Source organism: Centruroides vittatus, unplaced genomic scaffold, assembly GCF_030686945.1.
Source record: "Centruroides vittatus isolate TY-2023 unplaced genomic scaffold, ASM3068694v2 contig_1112, whole genome shotgun sequence".
In the NCBI taxonomy this organism is placed as follows: Eukaryota; Metazoa; Arthropoda; class Arachnida; order Scorpiones; family Buthidae; genus Centruroides; species Centruroides vittatus.
In genome coordinates this window covers 83110-102184 of record NW_027120714.1, presented here as the reverse complement: position 1 = coordinate 102184, position 19075 = coordinate 83110, and the positions used below count along the sequence as shown (strand labels likewise).

The 19075-nt window shown below is 28.9% G+C and overlaps 2 protein-coding genes across 2 annotated transcripts in view; one reads left to right on the top strand and one right to left on the bottom strand.

The window, feature by feature from the left end:
* The window catches only part of LOC136976673 (uncharacterized), a 124198-nt gene that overhangs the window by 34214 nt on the left and 70909 nt on the right, over positions 1–19075 (bottom strand). The window lies entirely within an intron of this gene.
* LOC136976604 (myosin heavy chain, non-muscle-like) overlaps positions 1–19075 on the top strand; it is a 79352-nt gene that overhangs the window by 50852 nt on the left and 9425 nt on the right. Inside the window, 14 exon segments of the mRNA XM_067271940.1 lie at positions 2550–2702; positions 2784–2954; positions 3029–3193; positions 3279–3393; positions 6401–6582; positions 6666–6787; positions 8126–8195; positions 8477–8637; positions 9095–9203; positions 9284–9415; positions 16283–16503; positions 16588–16702; positions 18613–18768; positions 18848–18996. Coding sequence (XP_067128041.1) covers positions 2550–2702; positions 2784–2954; positions 3029–3193; positions 3279–3393; positions 6401–6582; positions 6666–6787; positions 8126–8195; positions 8477–8637; positions 9095–9203; positions 9284–9415; positions 16283–16503; positions 16588–16702; positions 18613–18768; positions 18848–18996 — 2021 coding nt within the window.

Sequence of the window (19075 nt, the reverse complement as noted above, 5' to 3'; positions counted from 1 at the left end):
CAAGTATTGGGCCTAATATATATTTCATCGACTTTTTCAATAAAATAAGCTGTAATTAAACTTATCGAACTTTATTTTTAGTTATTTCAAGTCTCTCCTAACAAATTTAAATCACACGCAATGTAAATCATCGTGTAATAATTAAATAAACACAAGAATTAAAAATAAGATAAAAAAAGGTTGAATTGAAAATATACCCCAAAAAATGATATATGAGATTAGTTCTAGTAGTTTCAGAAAAGTCATAACAATGAAATATGGTCAACAAAAATAAGATTTATTAAATAAAAATGTAAAAATTTCGTTGATTATAAGTTAAGTGGAATATAGTATTCAAAATAAAATTACACAAAACACCAAGAAAGAACAGATAAAATGCTCAGCTCTCTCCAGTAAATAGTAATTGCCTTTAGTATGCAAATTTGTTTATTGTATTCTTTCAATTCTGTCAAGTAGAATTTAATACTGATCCTCTAAAGCAGGATATTCTTTTTATACAAATCATAGTCATTATTACATACATGATAAAATCATGTGTGATATCAAAGTGACCTGTATTTCATTAATGTTTTTATAAATAACTAGAAACTATTTTCTGCGAACGAATGTGATGCAATGTAGTTTTTAATTAATGGACGTAGGATTAAACCAATAAACAAAGGAAAGTGTGTGTTAATAATTTGTTTACAGTAGGTGCCAACTTACGATAAATAGACTGTAGACCTATGATGACAGCATGAAGTATACATGGTTCACAGAAATTATTTAAAAAATGCAAAGAATCCTTCGCTTGCACATATAGGACGACCTAGGTTTTTGAAGCAGTGAAAAATGAATAAAAACCTTGTCTTATATGCTAGTAAATACAGTATATGTTTTCATGTTAAAATGGAGAATGAATTTTACTTTTAAAAATTCTGCACACAAAATTTTAATTTTTTCTTAAAGAAATTTCTGCGTACGTTCTCAATATATTTAAGTCCAAAATCAAAACTGAAAGAGATAACTTGTACTATAATGAAAACCATACACACTTTTTCATCAAATGGTGTTTACAGAACAAATGTTTTTGGTTTAAACCAGCCAAAAACATTTAGTCCATAAACCCCTTTTGCTGGAAAAGTGTGTATGGTTTTCATTTTATCGTATGTCCCGATTTTTAGAATTTCAATTATTAGTGCTGTGAAGACCACCCATCAGGGTTATTCATGGGCCCAATAGTGTGGAAGTTTGCGGTCGAAATCTCTCATTATCAGAGAGGATCTCTCATTAAGGATGGCGAGAATAATGAGAAGTCATACGTGGGTGGAATGGCTACTGAAGCAAGGACACTGTTTACAATTTAAACTCTCTTTTTAAGTAGAAGGAAGTGTACAAGATTGATACCTTCAGTTCTTTTGGTTACGTCTGATGAAAAACCATTGTTTGGAATAGTTCCCAAAAGTTTGTGATCCTGGATTGATGTCAGCAAGGCTTCTCTGGATGATTGTCAGTCTTGGGGCTACTTCTAACCAAAGATGATCTGTTGGAAGTATTCAGAAGTGATGGAGAGTCAGATACTTGGAATCCATCTCCAAAGGATAATCTATAAGTGACTTAAGGATCGAAAGGAACTTTGCCCATGAACAGAATGCTGTTGGATAGGGTGGGCAAGCACCAATTCCAGTGATGAATGATTCCTTGAGATAGAGAGAATGTGAAACTAACTATACAGTTGGATGCTCAAGGAAAGACTGGGATCTTCAAGAGAGAGTTGGATCTCTGGAAGAATACTGTACTTTTTAGAAGGAAACAAGGAAAGAAAGACCTCATCCTTGAGACACTGGTTTTTAAAGGGTTCTCTCTCTTGATCAGACATTTTCAATTGGTTTTGGCCCCCTTCTGCACTTCCCAATTGGTCATTTTCTTATTCCAGGGATATGCTTGTGACCGAATTTGGGATCGTAAACATCAACATCAACCTTTTTGTTGATACCGAGTGTCAATCCCGAACTGAAATGTTTGTTGAATTAAGGAGACTTGCTCATAATTCATTGGGAAATTTTTTTTCTTTTCCTTGCTAATGGTTTTCAGCTATGGCTAAGTTTCCAGCTGTCTTCTCATGATTTATATATCATAAAACTTTCCCCTTTGTTTTCCTACAACACTCTGGGGGTGTGGGAGGCCAAAAAATTTTTTTCAATGCTATCTGCCTTCTCTTTCCTTTCTATACAAAACGATGTTTTCACATTAGTTTATTTGCCAAAAATATTTTCAATGAAACATTTTTTTCATAAAATAAATTTTGATGAGGGATCAGACCCAATCTGGAGTCTCAGTGCAAACATAGTATATAAATTAACTTATAATCATTACAATTGATTAAATTATATACTATCAATATATACTAATCAAAACTTTATGAACTATACATGTAGTTTTTATCAATTTTAATTGATTTTTACTTATAAAAAATGATAATTAACTACAAATATTCATTGGAAAAAGTTGTAATATTGCATTAAATAATTATCTGTATGTTTGTTTAATATGTAAATTTTCATTTAAAGGTAGAATTTGCAGTTGAAGCAATTTCTAAGGCATGCTACGAGAGACTTTTTAAGTGGTTGGTTCATCGCATTAACCGTTCGTTAGATCGTACTAAAAGACAAGGAGCTTCATTTATCGGTATTTTGGACATTGCTGGCTTTGAAATATTTGAGGTAAGAATGTTTTTATAAAAATATCTATCACTTAATTTTAATAATTATAATAATTTTTCTGATTATTTCTTTCTATTTTAGTTGAATTCATTTGAACAGTTATGCATAAATTATACAAATGAAAAATTACAACAACTGTTTAACCATACAATGTTCATTTTGGAACAAGAGGAATATCAAAGAGAAGGAATAGATTGGAGATTTATTGATTTTGGCCTTGATCTTCAACCTACAATAGACCTTATTGAAAAGGTTTGTTCTTAGATTTGTTTGTCATTTGTAAATTGTTGAAAAATATGTAAATTAATGTATTTACATGTTTACAGCCTATGGGTATTTTGGCTCTCCTGGATGAAGAATGTTGGTTTCCAAAAGCGACGGATAAAACGTTTGTAGATAAATTAGACAGTGCTCACACTATTCATCCAAAATTTAAAAAATCTGATTTTAGAGGTTCTGCAGATTTTAGCATCATTCATTATGCTGGAAAGGTAAAACTCATTCATTTATATTTAAAAATTTTTTATTTTGTAAACAAATAATTAAATTTTTATGATTACAATTTCTTATTTAAAGGTTGATTATTTAGCCAATCAGTGGTTAATGAAAAATATGGATCCTTTAAATGAAAATGTTGTGTCATTACTTCAATGTGCCCAAGATCCATTTGTAGCACATATTTGGAAAGATGGTATGTAGCTTATTGATATTAGTAATTTTATCTAATTAAAGATAGCCAATGTGTGTGAATGTATAACACAATTATGTGTGCACATAATCTTATTACTGGCTTGGTGGTTATACAAATGAGTATTCAGTTGGTACCAGACTAAATACTGATTTTCTTAATTACTACATTACATGCTTTCATTATTACTATTTTAGTAATTGAAACACTTATATACATTTTATATGAGCTTATAACTTTAAGCATAAATAGCAAATACAGTATGATATTGTTTTATACAAGGATTGTGTCAGCAGATACTGCATGAAACAAAATTCCATGTTGTGCAGTACCTGCTCCACTCCAAGTATTCCTGGATGATTGCCTAGACAATTACACAACTATTTACAATTAACAGATAAAGGTTAAAATGTGTTTAAAATGTATTTTTTTATTCACTATGCATATTGAATTTCATAATAAAACTAAGTGACCACATACATTAATCATGAGAATTACCCTGCACGTTCAAGAATTTACCTAACAATTCACCATCTGTGAAAACACAACTTTATTTATTTTACAAACAATTTGAAAAGTTTTACAACTGTCGATTTCCACCCCCTAAATACAACCGCTTGCATTGTACGATAAAATAAATATGATATTCTCTTCCATGAGATGTATCCACAATGTTTTGACAAAAAACCAAAAATAAATTTATAAGCATAAAATAGAAATATTACATTTCTAATAAAAATCTAATTGCTGGTTCTGTAGGGCTGGATTTGCAAATAAGCTGCAGCTTAGGGCTTCACATTTTTTACATGTATCATTATTTTATGGAGGGAAAAGGCTTATTATATGTTGTAGCTTAGAACCACAATAAGTCAGAGTTCAACTGTGTCAATCTTTCTTTACAATTTGAATGACAGATTTAGTATGATTAAGAAATGACCTGTGATATTTTATTATTTCATTGCTGCTTTTTAATGAACTAGTGAGCCTATTAGATCTAGACCAAGATGGCAAATGAATTTGTCCATAGCTCTAAAGAACTCAAATTACAATCATGAAAAATTTTCTTAGAAAAGCCTGGCATGGATTGCTGAATGATATTCCTCGTCGTGATCAATTCCGCGATTACATTCGTCCATAATACAAATCCCTAAAATTAAGATCCTGCGACCAATAGTTTATGTTGATGTTGCACATAAACAGATTGATCTTAATAAACCAATGATTATAATGGGTGTTTAGTAGATTAAAATAGTTCAAAATTTTGAAATAAAAGTTTTTGATTTGAACAAATTTTAAAAGGTTTTGTTTAGTTATATGTATAAACTCAAACTCCCATATAGGAAATTGACAATGGGAAAAGCAGAGAATTCACAACATAGCCAATTTATTAAATAGGAAATGTGTCAATATAAAAAGTAAACATGTATACTGTAATAATGATTTATTCTTTTCGAAAATATCTTTAGTCATACTAACAAAATAGTGTTATATATGCTTTTCCATGAAATAGAACAAATGGAAAGTATAGTATTTTACTGAAATTAAGAAAAATGTGATTGAAATGAGTACTCTTACATATTTATGTAGGTAAAGTGTCATTAATTTAACTTATTTTTTTTGAATCAAAAGTTATGTTACACTAAACCAAACAATTGCCAGAATTAATCAGGCTATTATTATGCTATAATTAATAATTAGGAACTAAATAGTTTGGTACTACAGGTTACTACATAGTTTGGTACTACATGTTAGGTGCCATCTCTTATCTAAATTAAATTCATATAATAATTTATTAAATAGTTTAGAACGTTCTGGGAGAAAAGAACTAGCCCAGAGCAAGACTTGAATCTGCAACTTCTGATTACCATGCAGAGCACTTGTCGGTTATGCTATCTTGACCCCAAGCAAGTCTTTGCTTCCAGATGTATTTAAATTTAGATATATCTATTCACAGTTACTCACAGTGCCAGCTGGGGGTGACTCTTATGCCTCCAGCCAGCAATGATGATATATAGTTATTTTACACTCAATGAATGTCTAGCCTTATTTAAAACAACCAAAAATTATCTTTGTAATATTTTCTCACTGACAAAAACCATTTCTTACAAAGATGATGTGCTAGACACTTCAGTAACTTAGCTGAATTACTTAATGCACCTTTTAACAGTGCGATTTTTAAAAATTCTACTGTTATACAGTAGAACGTCGTTTATCCGAAAACCGTTTATCCGAAACGTTAGTTATCTGAAAGAGTTCCAGTCGGACTGTGTCGTGCTGAATCGAACGTTTTTGATACTAGATTAACTTCTAAAATATAATTTTTTTGTTTTTATATTTTTCAATATATTTATTTTATTTGTACAAAATAAAGAAATAATTTTTAACGATACAGTAGCCTCGATTATTATTATTAAAAATTTTCGTTAGGCTTAAAATTGACGAAAATTCAACGCAAAACGACACGCAACAGAGAAAAATTTCAACATCGGTTAGGTTAATATATTTTTTCGTACATAATCAGTTATCCGAACAACCCCAGTCCCCAATTGATTCGGATAAACGACGCTCTACTGTAGATGCAATAAGTAAATTTAGTCATTTCTTACAGATTTGAACATAATGTCAAATTATGAACGTTTTGATATCTTTGGATACGTGCATTTCGACCTCATTATGAGTACAGTATAGTATGGAGATTGCACTCTACCAAAATGGTCATACGGGTGACATTAGCTGCAGAAATGAGTTGGCATTTTAACATTTAGCAAACATAAAAAATAAGCTTTTATTTATTTTACTTACAGAAGTTTACTTTTAATATGAAAACTTGATTGTGTGCGTGTGTGTTGGAGATTTGTATAAAATACTTTCTATATTAAGGAAAGAATGAAGAAGTTTGAGTCACAAAGAAGTTTTTTCCTACATTTAAGCTGTATTTTATCTAAATATAATAGTTATTTTTATAACAATAAATTAAAATATTTAGATAATTAATTAATTATTTTTTTAGCCGAAATTGTCGGTATTGGTGCGGCGACCATGAGCGATACGCAGTTCGGCGCAAGAACCAGAAAGGGAATGTTCCGTACCGTTAGTCAACTGTATAAAGATCAGTTGGCAAAACTGATGGTTACTCTTCGTAATACTAATCCCAACTTTGTTCGTTGTATTATTCCTAACCACGAGAAAAAGGCATTTATTTTTTGTTTTTATATTACTTGAATATATCTAATAATCAAATGGGTATTTATCTTATTATAAGTGTTTCTTTATAGGCAGGTAAAATTGATGCACCCTTAGTCCTGGATCAGTTACGATGCAACGGCGTATTAGAAGGTATACGAATTTGTCGGCAAGGCTTTCCCAATCGTATTCCGTTTCAGGAGTTCCGTCAGAGGTATTATGAAAATTGGTTTTCGATTCATACGTTATTTATTTGCAGTTTCTTATTTAAAAATTAGTCATTTAGTCAAAGTTACCATTTTATCCATAGAAACAAATGCAAAATATAAAAAACATCAAAATAATGAGAAAGTTACAATCTTATATTTAAAACCATAGATTTTTATAATTGTTTGCAATTTTTTTTTTATTAGTTGCTACAATATTATATATCAATATTTAAATCTGAATTGAAAGTAACCGAACGTAAAATTAAATGGGTTATGGTGTTTTGATGGTGAATTGGTTTCTAGGCAGTGATGTCATAGATCTGTTTGCTAAAATAAACATTTACAGTCATTCAAAAAAAAATTTGTAGTCTTCTGCAAATTTATCTATAAAATGCAATGGTATTGTAGGTTTGTAGGAAAATATATAAATAAAAAATAAAGATAAATTTTCCAAACAAAAGTTGAGAGTAAAGAAGACGAAATTTGATGCTACTGCAATTCCAAACACGAATGCATTAACTTATAAAGACCTCACACACACAACTGTGCCACAAACAAGCAAGCTAACAAAATCTTCCTTTTATTTATAAAATATTGAATTTTTATAGTTATTTATAACACAGTTGGTACAACTGTATTTGCTTTTCTGCTCAGAATATTGACGTTGTTATTTGTGAATATAGCAATGTGTTGATATTTGAATAGACGAACTTTATTTTGAAGCGCTTCGATGCTTTTGTTATCTCAGCTATGAACTAAGAGGGACTTGAGATAACTTTTATTCTTTAAGTACTTTCTGGAACATAATATAAAGATTATCCTGGAACAAATTACTATTTGAAAAAATAATTTGGACAGGAATCTGAAGTTAATTAATTATTATTGCTGGATACAAACGTTGCTGTACTTGCTTTTTTTCATAGTAACAAAAATGTTCTTGTTATGAGTCATATACTGAAAAAGAAAGGAGAGACTATTTTAGGAAAGAGTTTGGAATGAAATAGACTGGATGATTGTAACAAAAATTATTTAAAAAAATTAAGTAATGGTATTGAGGAAGAGATAATCTTAAGTATTTCTGTACGTTAAGATGCTTTATTCATTATAAAAATGAAAATGGCAATGTTTTTGATAGAATTTATCTCAATTTATACAGATAAATATTTTTTCATTTGCTACAAAAGATAAAATTTCTACTTAATTGAAACAAAACACAATATCACTGTTCAAAACCCAAACTGGTCAAAATATGGTTGGTACAACTATATTTTGGACAGAATATGAAGAAATATTTTTGAAACAAAAAGAACTGTTAAATTTTATTAATATAATTTTTTTTACAGATATGAATTACTAACACCAAATGCAATTCCAAAAGGTTTTATGGATGGAAAATTGGCATGTGAGAAAATGGTAAATAATAAAGCTACCTTTCTTATTAAAAGTAATGTATATAAAACCGACTGACTGTTATGGAACCTCAAAAAACTGTAATAAAACAAAAATCATTACTTTGATAATTCTAGATTTATTCAGAATTTTTTTATCTTATATTGTCAATTGGAATATTAATCAAATAGTAGGCGATATTTATAATATCTTATTTCTGATATTTTTAAAATATGAAAAGATTTTACGTTATTGTTTAAATTGTAATTTTTAAAATAATTTTTCACTTTTTTCTTTTTGTATAGATAAATGCATTGGATTTGGATCCAAATCTTTATAGAGTCGGTCAAAGTAAAATATTTTTCCGTGCTGGCATTTTGGCACAGTTAGAAGAAGAGAGAGATGTAAAAATATCGGATCTGATTGTACAGTTTCAGTCATACTGTAGAGGTGTTCTTGCACGAAGGTAAATAAACAAATTAAAATGCTTTTAGAAATACATTTGCTGTTAATTGTGCAGTTAAATACAATTATCATTAATAGCGGCATTAAAGATGGTAATCAATTTATGCAAATTAACTTACGTGCATTTACAATAATGCAAACTAATATATGAAAATGGCTGGATGGCTCAGGCAGTTTAGATGTTGGCTGTCATTGGGGATCAGAGATTAAGTCTGGACAAGGATTTTTCATGTGTGGTCTCTTTGATATGCTGAACATTGTCTCTCACCACTTCCTTGTGGTCTGTTGTACTCATGATAGGTATGGTGAACAAAAAGGCCACTTTAATTCCCACAGGGTTAAAAGAGTATAAATTGAGTATTATCTTCAATAAAAATATTTGTCATCAAAACTTTAAATATATTAGTATTGTCTTTGGCATCTGTTACATCTTCTTTAAAATATCATTTATTTAACAGAAACTATCAAAAACGCTTACAACAATTGAATGCCATTCGAATCTTACAACGTAATTGTGCCGCTTATCTTAAGTTACGTAATTGGTCTTGGTGGAGACTCTACACTAAAGTAAGTTCATTATTAAAAATTAGATAATTTTTATCAGTTGATAAAATGAAAAATTAATTTTCTTATTAAACCTTTAAAAGGTAAAACCATTACTTCAAGTAACTAAACAAGAAGAAAAGTTAAATGAAAAAGAGGATGAGCTGCGACAGGTGAAAGAGAAGATGGATAAAGCACAGCAAGAAGTTGAAGAATTAGACAAGAAATTACAACAGGTTGATATTTTAAAAAAATATATTTATTTATTTAAAATTTATGTTCAAGATACTAAATTGCTTTATATGATGTAGTTTGTGAAATTATTTTTAAAATTCAGTACAGTAGAAGCTCCATATTTATGAAGACCTTATTTGTTCATTTTCACAAATTCACACTTGAGTATTTGCAAAGCTAAAAGTGTTTATATGTGGAAGGATTAAAAAATATAATGAAACCGTAGATAGATCATAAAATAATTTTTAATGTTTTTATCCTAAACACATTTCTACTGCAAATTATTATGTTGATTGTTACGTGGCACGGCATACTACCTCGTAGTTTGTTAACAAAAAATACCTACATGGATAATAAATGCTGTTTTATATTATTAATGTTAATGTTATGTTTTACAAGCATATTTCAGTTATTTTCTATTTTATCTTCACAAATTAATGCTGTCATCTAAATAGAGACACTCTAGTAACAAAATATCAAAAAGACTAAAAAAGTGATGTGTGTTAATTACAAAATTAAAGTACTAAATTATTTTCAGGGAGGAAAATCAGTAGCTATGGTTGCTTGTGCTTTTGTTGCAAATGAATTTACCATAAAATACATTAAGAAAAAAGATACAGATTAGAAACACAGTAACAAAATTTTTAGATGCAAAAACATGTTTTTATTTTTTAATCATATATTTTTATTAATGCTCTCTCTCACCCATATTTTTGGTAGGTTTTTTAATGTAACTTTGCAAGTATAGAGCTTCTACTGTAGTAGTAAATCAAAATAAAGCATGAAGTATATCATTAAATAAGAAAGTTCTAAAACAAAAAAATATAACAAAATGAAATAATTATATATTTTTAAAAAATTTGAACAAAGTTGTATAGGAATTTCAATTATTAAATCTTTTGGTAAGAAAAGACACCAATAATAAAAATATAAAAAGTGTTTACTCTTATATTTCATAATTTATTTACTAAAAAATGTGAATGTTCAGAATAAAAACTTATATTTCTACTCTTATTTAAATATAATAATTAATGATAGAAAAATGGACTTCGTGTATTTTATAAATTTAGTATTCCAGTAAAATTATACGATGCTATATTGGTAGTTTTCAGGCTGTGGGGCGTGTAATTGTGAGGGACGTGATGAAACATTGTTTATTTTTGATTACAGTTCTCACACCTACTTCATATTTAGCCACTAGTTTAAATATAATATTGCGTTAAAACTAGTTGTGGTTATTCTTATTTATCCAACTATTATTTACTTAAATAAAAGTTTACGTAATGGTATGTAATTTAATCTACTTAAAACTATTTAAAACTATTTATCCAACTTCTGTGGTTATTTTATTGAAGTTATAACAATTTAAATTACCATTGTTCACCCAACTAGCGGATTAAAATTTTGTGCATGATATAATCAAATGTGGATTGTTTAATCTTTAAATGTGATTTAAGTTCTATTCTGATTGATCAATTAGTATTGAACATTTAATAATCTCAGTGGAGTTAAGCAATAAAATTTACTTTTATGTTTATAATAAACTGAGATATTTAAAAGTAGTATATTAAGTTTTGATGTTTATCATAGATATATATTAAAACTATTGTTTATCATACATTAATAACAGTTAAATTTTCTATTGCAAAGATGTTTATTATAATAAATAACACGTTTTCAGCCAGAAATTACAATAAATAAATCATTAAATATTAAATTAATATTAAAATAAAAATGATCGAGTTTCTTACCGTGAAAATTATTGGTCGTCTCAATAGTATTGGTTTTCTTAACACAATTGCAAAATTGATTTTGTTCCCATTGTCATAACAAAATAAAGATAAATACAAATTCGACAGAAATATAGAAATCAGTTAACTATATGTAAATGCCTTTTGGAATAGCTTGGATCCATCTAAATTCTACATCTAAACGGAATGGTTTGACTTTAAACAAAACAGTTTTGTTTAAAATCGGAGAGTCGGAATCCAAAATTCCAAAAAAGTTAAATTTAAAACTCAGATAAACTGTTCTATTTAGGTACAATATCTGATCTTGGAACCACACTGCCTGTTCCAAAAACATTTATAAATTAACTTCTTTACTTGCGTTAAATTTGTTTATTTCTAAGTTCAAGGATTGATAATATATATGGATTCGCTTCAGTGAAATAAAACAAAAATTTAATTGTACGTTAGTATATTTTTAAAGCACAGATGTTTTCAACTTGTTTGTGAGATTATCTGAAGAAGAGTAAGATTAAAAACAATTGGTAATTCTCAGTTTACTGTATTTATAACTGTTAATAGTTTAATAATAACTTATTGTCGATTTAAAAATAAAACTTCTGTTTATAATTACTAGGTTATTAATTACAACAGTTGTAATTAGGAACTACTAATTAACAACAGTTTTTTTAAAAATTCTTTATTAATGTAATTTAAATTATGTAAACAAGTAGATATAATTTTAGTTCTATTTACTTGTTTACATAATTTCAAAGATAAGATTAATCCAATTACAAGATCATTTCATGATATAAATAAATCTTAATAAGGTGATATATATACTCTAATTATTTGTATGACAATGGAAATGAAACATTGATATATTTTGAGATTTTTTACAGCAGTGTGGGGATATCCATTGTTAAAAATTAGTCTGTGTATTATATCTGTTATTAAATGTATTGATTTTTCTCAAATCTTAAAAGTACAAAAAATATCTAAATTATTTTTAGAGATAGTTTAACCCTTAACAATTTGGGGAATAGTTCCAATTCTTTCTTTGTCTTCACTAACTGAATCCTTATTTTGGATAGTTTCACTATTCTAGATTTTGGTTTCAACCAGGAATTTTACAGGCTGCTTTTAAAATATCGTGCAAATGTTTTTTTCAGCCATTACCATCACATAACACTTTGTCGGTCTCTTATAAAAATTGTTAAAATGTGCAGTGAGTTCTGGCAATCTTTAATTATTACCAAATACATTTTGTAATGAATACGTAATACATAAATTTTATAGGCAATGTTGTTCTTAATTATTTTTAATAATCCTTTTTAAAAACGCTTAAAAGATTAACAGGTTTTAAAGTTTTTAATCATTAAAACAATTATATCTTGTGTTTTAATATTCATTTATTACTTAATTAACATATTGCATATAAAGTTAGGTGGCCAGATGCCTAAGATGATAAATGCATCACTGAGGCAGTCTTCAGACTCGAGATTGAGTCAGGCAAAGAACGTCAGGATTTTATGGACAGTTCATCCTAAATTTGCTGGGTCCCATCCCTTGAAGCCAAGCCAACTGTTTTGTGGTTCTTACCAAACCTATGAAAGACCCATAAAGAGGCTTTCTCAATGCCTTTGGGCAGAGTTTAAAAAAATTAAGGTTCAGGTTTTATTGAAATGATTATATCAAGTTTGTTTGATAAAATCTCTTATATTTGATACAATATTATGTGTTCATATTCAGAAAACAAAATATATAGGGGGAAAACTACTAAAAAATTAAGTTTTAGAGTGGAAGAACAAAAAGATAGCTAAAAAAGACATTTCTATACACTTTACATACCTTGTACTTTAAATAAATGTAATACATACAGAAATATGTATGTAATACATATCTACACTTTGGTTTTTGTGATGTGTTGACACAATTTGATTTCCCTGGAACCGTAAAGAATGGTATTTGCAAGTCAGATGTTGAAAGTGATACTTAAATTGTTTTGCCAATCTTGCAAACTCTTGGTCATTTTTGTAAGTAGTCACCCATGCTACAACCGTAACTTTCTGCCATACCTTTGGTGCCATCTGGACAATGATGTACTGTTGATATAACTTGGACTTTGCAACTACTTGGAAAGGCAACTTTTTTAAAACACCACTTGTTGGTTCTGGGTAAATCGTATTGTTTTGGCATCATTGATAGATCAAACACAAGATCTTTCTGACTCACTCTGTAGATAATAAAAATGCTCAAACATAATTATATTTTCTTTTATAATTACATTATCATTATAATATAAATTTAAATAATGGTATGAAAATAAACTAAACTTGGTATGAATTATTACATAAAATAACAAAATAAAAGATGATGCTAATATAAAAGTGCACAACTTTGTAATGATGTGACAAACATTACCGAAATGACAGCAGCCGAGTTTGGATAATGATAAAAAAGCTGCCGAGGCCAGTAATATTGGTTGATTGGATAATAAATGAATATTAAAATAATACAAGGGATAAAATGATTTTAATTGTTTAAAAAAGTTTTAAGAAATATTTTAATAAAGGTTATTAAAGAATGCCAAGAGGAAACTTATAAAATTTGTAAGGTAAAACAATTTAGTATTATTCTAATTGTTAAACACAAGATCGTGTTATTAACTCAAACACTTGGCTTTTGACTCCATCTTTATTAACTAGAATAAAGGTGGAGTCAAAAGCCAAGTGTTTGAGTTAATAACACGATCTTGTGTTTAACAATTAGAATAAGCAATCTAGCACAACAGTTTCTCTACGACTGACAATTTAGTATTACATAAAAGTAATTTCACAAATCTTGCGTGGGAGCTACACGTTAATCAGGTGGAGCTGTGGAATATTTAACGAGACTATTTGTCAAGACGCACTTCGGATCTCGTCAAAGTCGAACAATTTATACACTTTGTAAATTAAATAGTTGTCCTTGCTGCTGCACATTGTAGTAGCCCACCCTAATGTATTCATTATAGAATATAATCATTTACTGTATTATAGGGCAATTTTTAAAACAAAAAAATTAATTGCAGTTTTTAATATCTGCATATAATAAAAATTTATACTAGTATTACATATATGTTCCAGGATGTACTATACTTGGTAACAATTAAATATTGTAAGAGACCAAAGAGATACTGTAAAATTATAATAGCCGAAAATGGATTTTCCTGTCCAACAGTAAGCAAAAGTTCTTCTTAAGACTCAAATCTTGAGTAGAAACTGCTAAACTATTTAAAGGGAGTATTTGGTCAAAGAAGAAAAAATAACTGTCTGAGAAAACAAAGATCTGATTCTGTTGTAATTATATGAGTGAATTGAATTTATTCCAAATGAGATATTTTGTGTAGATTATCCATAAATGAAGATAGAACAATAAGTGAATAAATAAGCTAATATATGTAAGGGTTTATCAGAAAGTTTGTCACATTGAACAGAAAAAAAAAAATTATCAGCAATGGATTATACCATAAAATTTCCCAATTCTTTCACAATTTGCATCTGTAAAAAAAATCTTTGCAAGATAGATTCTTTTTCTCTTCATGCCTGTTCAAAAATAACAATGAAAGCAATTCTCTGCTTGGATGTTCTGTTCTAGCTGCGCAACAAACATGAAGATAATTTTTTCAACTGTGTGATAGCTATGGATGATTGCTGGGTCTACATTTGGAAATTTTGAGCTGGAAGTGGAATTCATTGATTTGTTGTCATCAAGGAAAGCCTAGACATAACCGTCATTTGGGAAATCTGTGTGCTATCTTTTGGGACTGCCAAATGAGTTATTGTGACCAATCACTTACCAAAAGGACAACTCACTGGAGTCTATTATTGTAATCTTCTGGTGAAGTTATGTAGCTGGACAAAATGGAAAACACATACAATGCTCAATTAAAGTATCTGGCTCATTTGTGACAATTTATCCACACATGCAGTACTTATTTCTGACACAGTTGTCATCAAGTGTATAACAAATTCTTCCATACCTGTTCTATTCACCCAATCTTGCCCAAACAGAAGCGACTTCTTCCTCTTCTGCCACACAAAGACCTCACTTTCTGGGTGTCAATTTAACAATGACAAGAAGGTGCTCTCAATGGTGGAGGAATGGCTTTCTGAGCAGTCAGAGAGGTTCTACAATGACAGCTTGCACCAAATGAACTGTAGATGGGAGAAATGTATAGAGGAGAGTACTAATCCACTCAGCAAGTTTCATCAAAATAGCTTGATTTCTTCTGTCCATTACAACAGACTTTTTGATACCCTCTTCTACTTTAGTCATAAGGTTGCATTTTTTGTAATGTTATTTTTTGTTTCAATTCAAGAAGTAGCATACTTCATAATCTAATTTACAATTATTTCTTCTTTTTGGAGTTAAGAATAACTTTCATTTAGTTTGTTATTCTTACAAGAGTTTTTAAAAGCAATTCTGAGTTGACTAAAGAATTAGAATTGAAAATGTTATAGAAAAATATTTAAATGGTATCTGAATTTATTTTATTATTATTATTATGTAACGAAACTATGCTGAATCTTTGTTGCCAATATTATTTGTGATTACAAAATTAGAATAACAATAGCAATAATTCCGTAAATTTAATCTTATGTATGTGCAAAGCTTAGTTTGCATCATTGACCGATACAAAATATTCTATTCAAAACAGACATTTTACAGAGAAGTGTAACGTATAAGTGTGTAGACTAAAAGACCATAATAACACCCTCCATTTTTTATATACATATTAATGCAAAAAGAAATTGAACAAAGAGATTTTATGTTGCACGAGAGTTTGCTTATTCAAAGAGAAATAATATATTAAATTATAATATATAATTCTTCTTAGTTGGCTTGGTAGTTCTTTTAGGTTTTTGTCCTCTAACACTATCTTACACCATTTCTTTTCATTCTTTTCTGTATCTGCTCAGTTTCCAATGTCTAATTCACTTAGATTTTTTCTTGTATTGTCCCTCTATCTGTGGTGTCTTCTATTAGGCAACATTATTATTATTATTTTTTTTTTTTTTGAAAGAAAAGTATTTGATTTCTTATGTAGAATAAAGTATTATTACAAATTATTTAATAAAGTCAAAATTGTTTTTTTAGACTGTAGAAGAGAAAAATACATTAGCCGAACAGTTGCAGGCAGAAACTGAACTGTGTGCGGAAGCCGAAGAAATGCGATTACGACTTCAGACCAGGAAGCAAGAACTGGAGGAAATTCTTCACGATTTAGAAGCAAGAATTGAAGAAGAAGAAGAAAGAAATCAAACTCTAACAGCTGAGAAAAAGAAACTTCAATTGAATATTCAAGATTTAGAAGAACAGTCAGTTAAATTAGTTAATAGTAAATTGTAAGGAATTAAGTAGTATAAATTATCTTTAATGATTTATTTATTTTCTAAATCAAGATTGGAAGAGGAGGAAGCTGCGCGACAAAAGCTTCAATTAGAGAAGGTGACGCTCGACTCAAAAATCAAAAAATTAGAAGGCGAATTTGCATTTTTAGAGGATAACAGTCAAAAGGTTGGTTTGTTTAAATTTAAATGTTAAATAACAAATACAAACTATAACCTGAATTTATTAAACAGACAATAGCCTTAAAAATAATAAATAAATGTCAATTTAGTTCATTTAAACATTAATTATAATTAAAATGTATAATAATTTTAACTGGTTGGAATAAAATGGAAATTTCCATTAATATACTTTAAAAATTTAATTATACTTAAATAGCAGTTATTTGTTATTTTTAATGCCTAATAGTTGACGATGGTCAAGTGGATAAAACAATCAAACACCCACCAAAGTTGGTTTGAGGTTTGCACATTACTGACAGGCTGGCTGTGTGCAGTTTTCCAAGTCTTCTTCATGTGTCTAACACCAAAATAGGGCCAGTTTCCTGTGGAAAGTTTTCTTGGCAGGCATCCCCTTGTGCCATCTTATTCTATCCAGTTTGATCCTAATAGTCAATGTCCGGAATGCCGAGACAGTGAAGGCATCAGCCTCCACTCTGAAAGACTTGGGATCAAATCCAGGAAGTCGAAAAACCCTGGAAATTTTTTACGAATGGTTTATCCCGATATGTCCAGTCCTGGCCCGAACCCTTACTGGATGGAAACAATCCTTGTTAGTGTCTGCAGGACAGAGAAAATGAAAAATGAAAAGGAAAAAATAGTTTTTTTGATAGTTTTTTTTTTTTCGTTTTATTATTATTATTTTTTCCTCAGATTTCATCCTTTTCTAGTTCATATTTCCAATTAAATTTTAAGGCATGTAGTATATTTTTTAATCGTCAATAAATTTTCTATTAAATATTAAACAATTATAATTATGGAATTAATGAGTGTTATTTAAATTTTCTGATTTTATATTTCTTTTATTATAAATGATTAAAGTGTTACTAAAAATAAACTTTTCCTTTTTTCTTTATTGTTATGAATTTGGACATCATTTGGTAGGTTGCTGTCACTTGTTTGTATTTACCTAAACTGTTTGTTTTAAGGCACACTTATGTTACTCATAATCAAATCTATTAATACTTGATGATATTTTATATCATGAAAATTTAATTTTCCTTAAATTTATCCCTAGATACAACTTAAAATAATATTATATGTCATTGCGCATATAATTCTTATGTTTTGGTGCAATATACATGACTATGTAAACATCGGTTGATTCAGAAAAGACTTGGTAGCCTTTCTAGTTAGAGATTGGTAGTTTCTATAATATTTTTGAGAGATGGCTCAAATGTATTAATGTATTGTGTGTGCTTGACAATTGTTGTTGCACCTAACTTCTTACTAAGTTTATTGTCCACTCACAGTGTAAATAATAATAGATTTAATGTTTTATAAACTTTATCATCACTTCTATGCTATTTTTCAAATTGCAGACCTATAAAGCAGGGAGACGGATGCCAATATTCATTGGCATCCATCTCCCTGCTTGTCCTTAATCTTGAGAATGTCATTATATAGATGAAAGTTGAAACCAGGTATGGAAAAGACTAAAGCTATCCATATCTGGTCTCAACTTCCGGGGAAGAAGGCCCTAACAAAGTTAGATAGATGACTGGTATGACTATTGTTAACAGGAAAAGTGTGGTGCACAGGGGCAAGGTACTACTAAAATTGAGAGCACTGTGATGAAAAATTGCAGCTTGGCATTGTGACAATATCACAATAAATAATTGCTTGTTGATTCTAACTTATTGTATTTACTTGTGCCAATAATAGTAGTCCGATTAGTTTAGTCTATCATCATGTAAATAACAACAAAATTTAAATAAGACAAAAAAACTAATTAATTTACTTCAATTTAATTTAACTTGAATTTATTTATTTAAGTTTCTTTAATGTTTAACTATCTGTTATTTCTTAACAGAATTATCAGTTAGCATTATATAAAATAACATTTTTTATTTTTGTCAGATGACAAAAGAGAAAAAAGCATTAGAAGAGCGTCAGACTGAGATTTCTCAAGCTTTGGCCGAGGAAGAAGAAAAATCAAAACATTTAAATAAACTTAAAATCAAACACGAAGCAACGATAACTGATTTAACGGAAAGATTGAGAAAGGAACAACAGGTAATATTATTAATTAATGGGAGAAAATTTACATAACAAATTCCAGAAAATAAACTTCAAAAATATTTGAAAAATTTAGCTTCGACAAGAATTGGAACGGGTAAAAAGACGACTGGAGACCGAATTGAGTGATGTAAAAGAACAGCTGAACGAGAAACGTGCTCACGTCGATGAATTACAACAGCTCCTAGGAAGAAAGGAAGAAGAATTGAGTCAAACATTGGCTAAGTAATAATATATTCTATACTTAAAACATTTGTATATTATTATATACAATTAATTATATACAGTATAGATTCTGGCAATT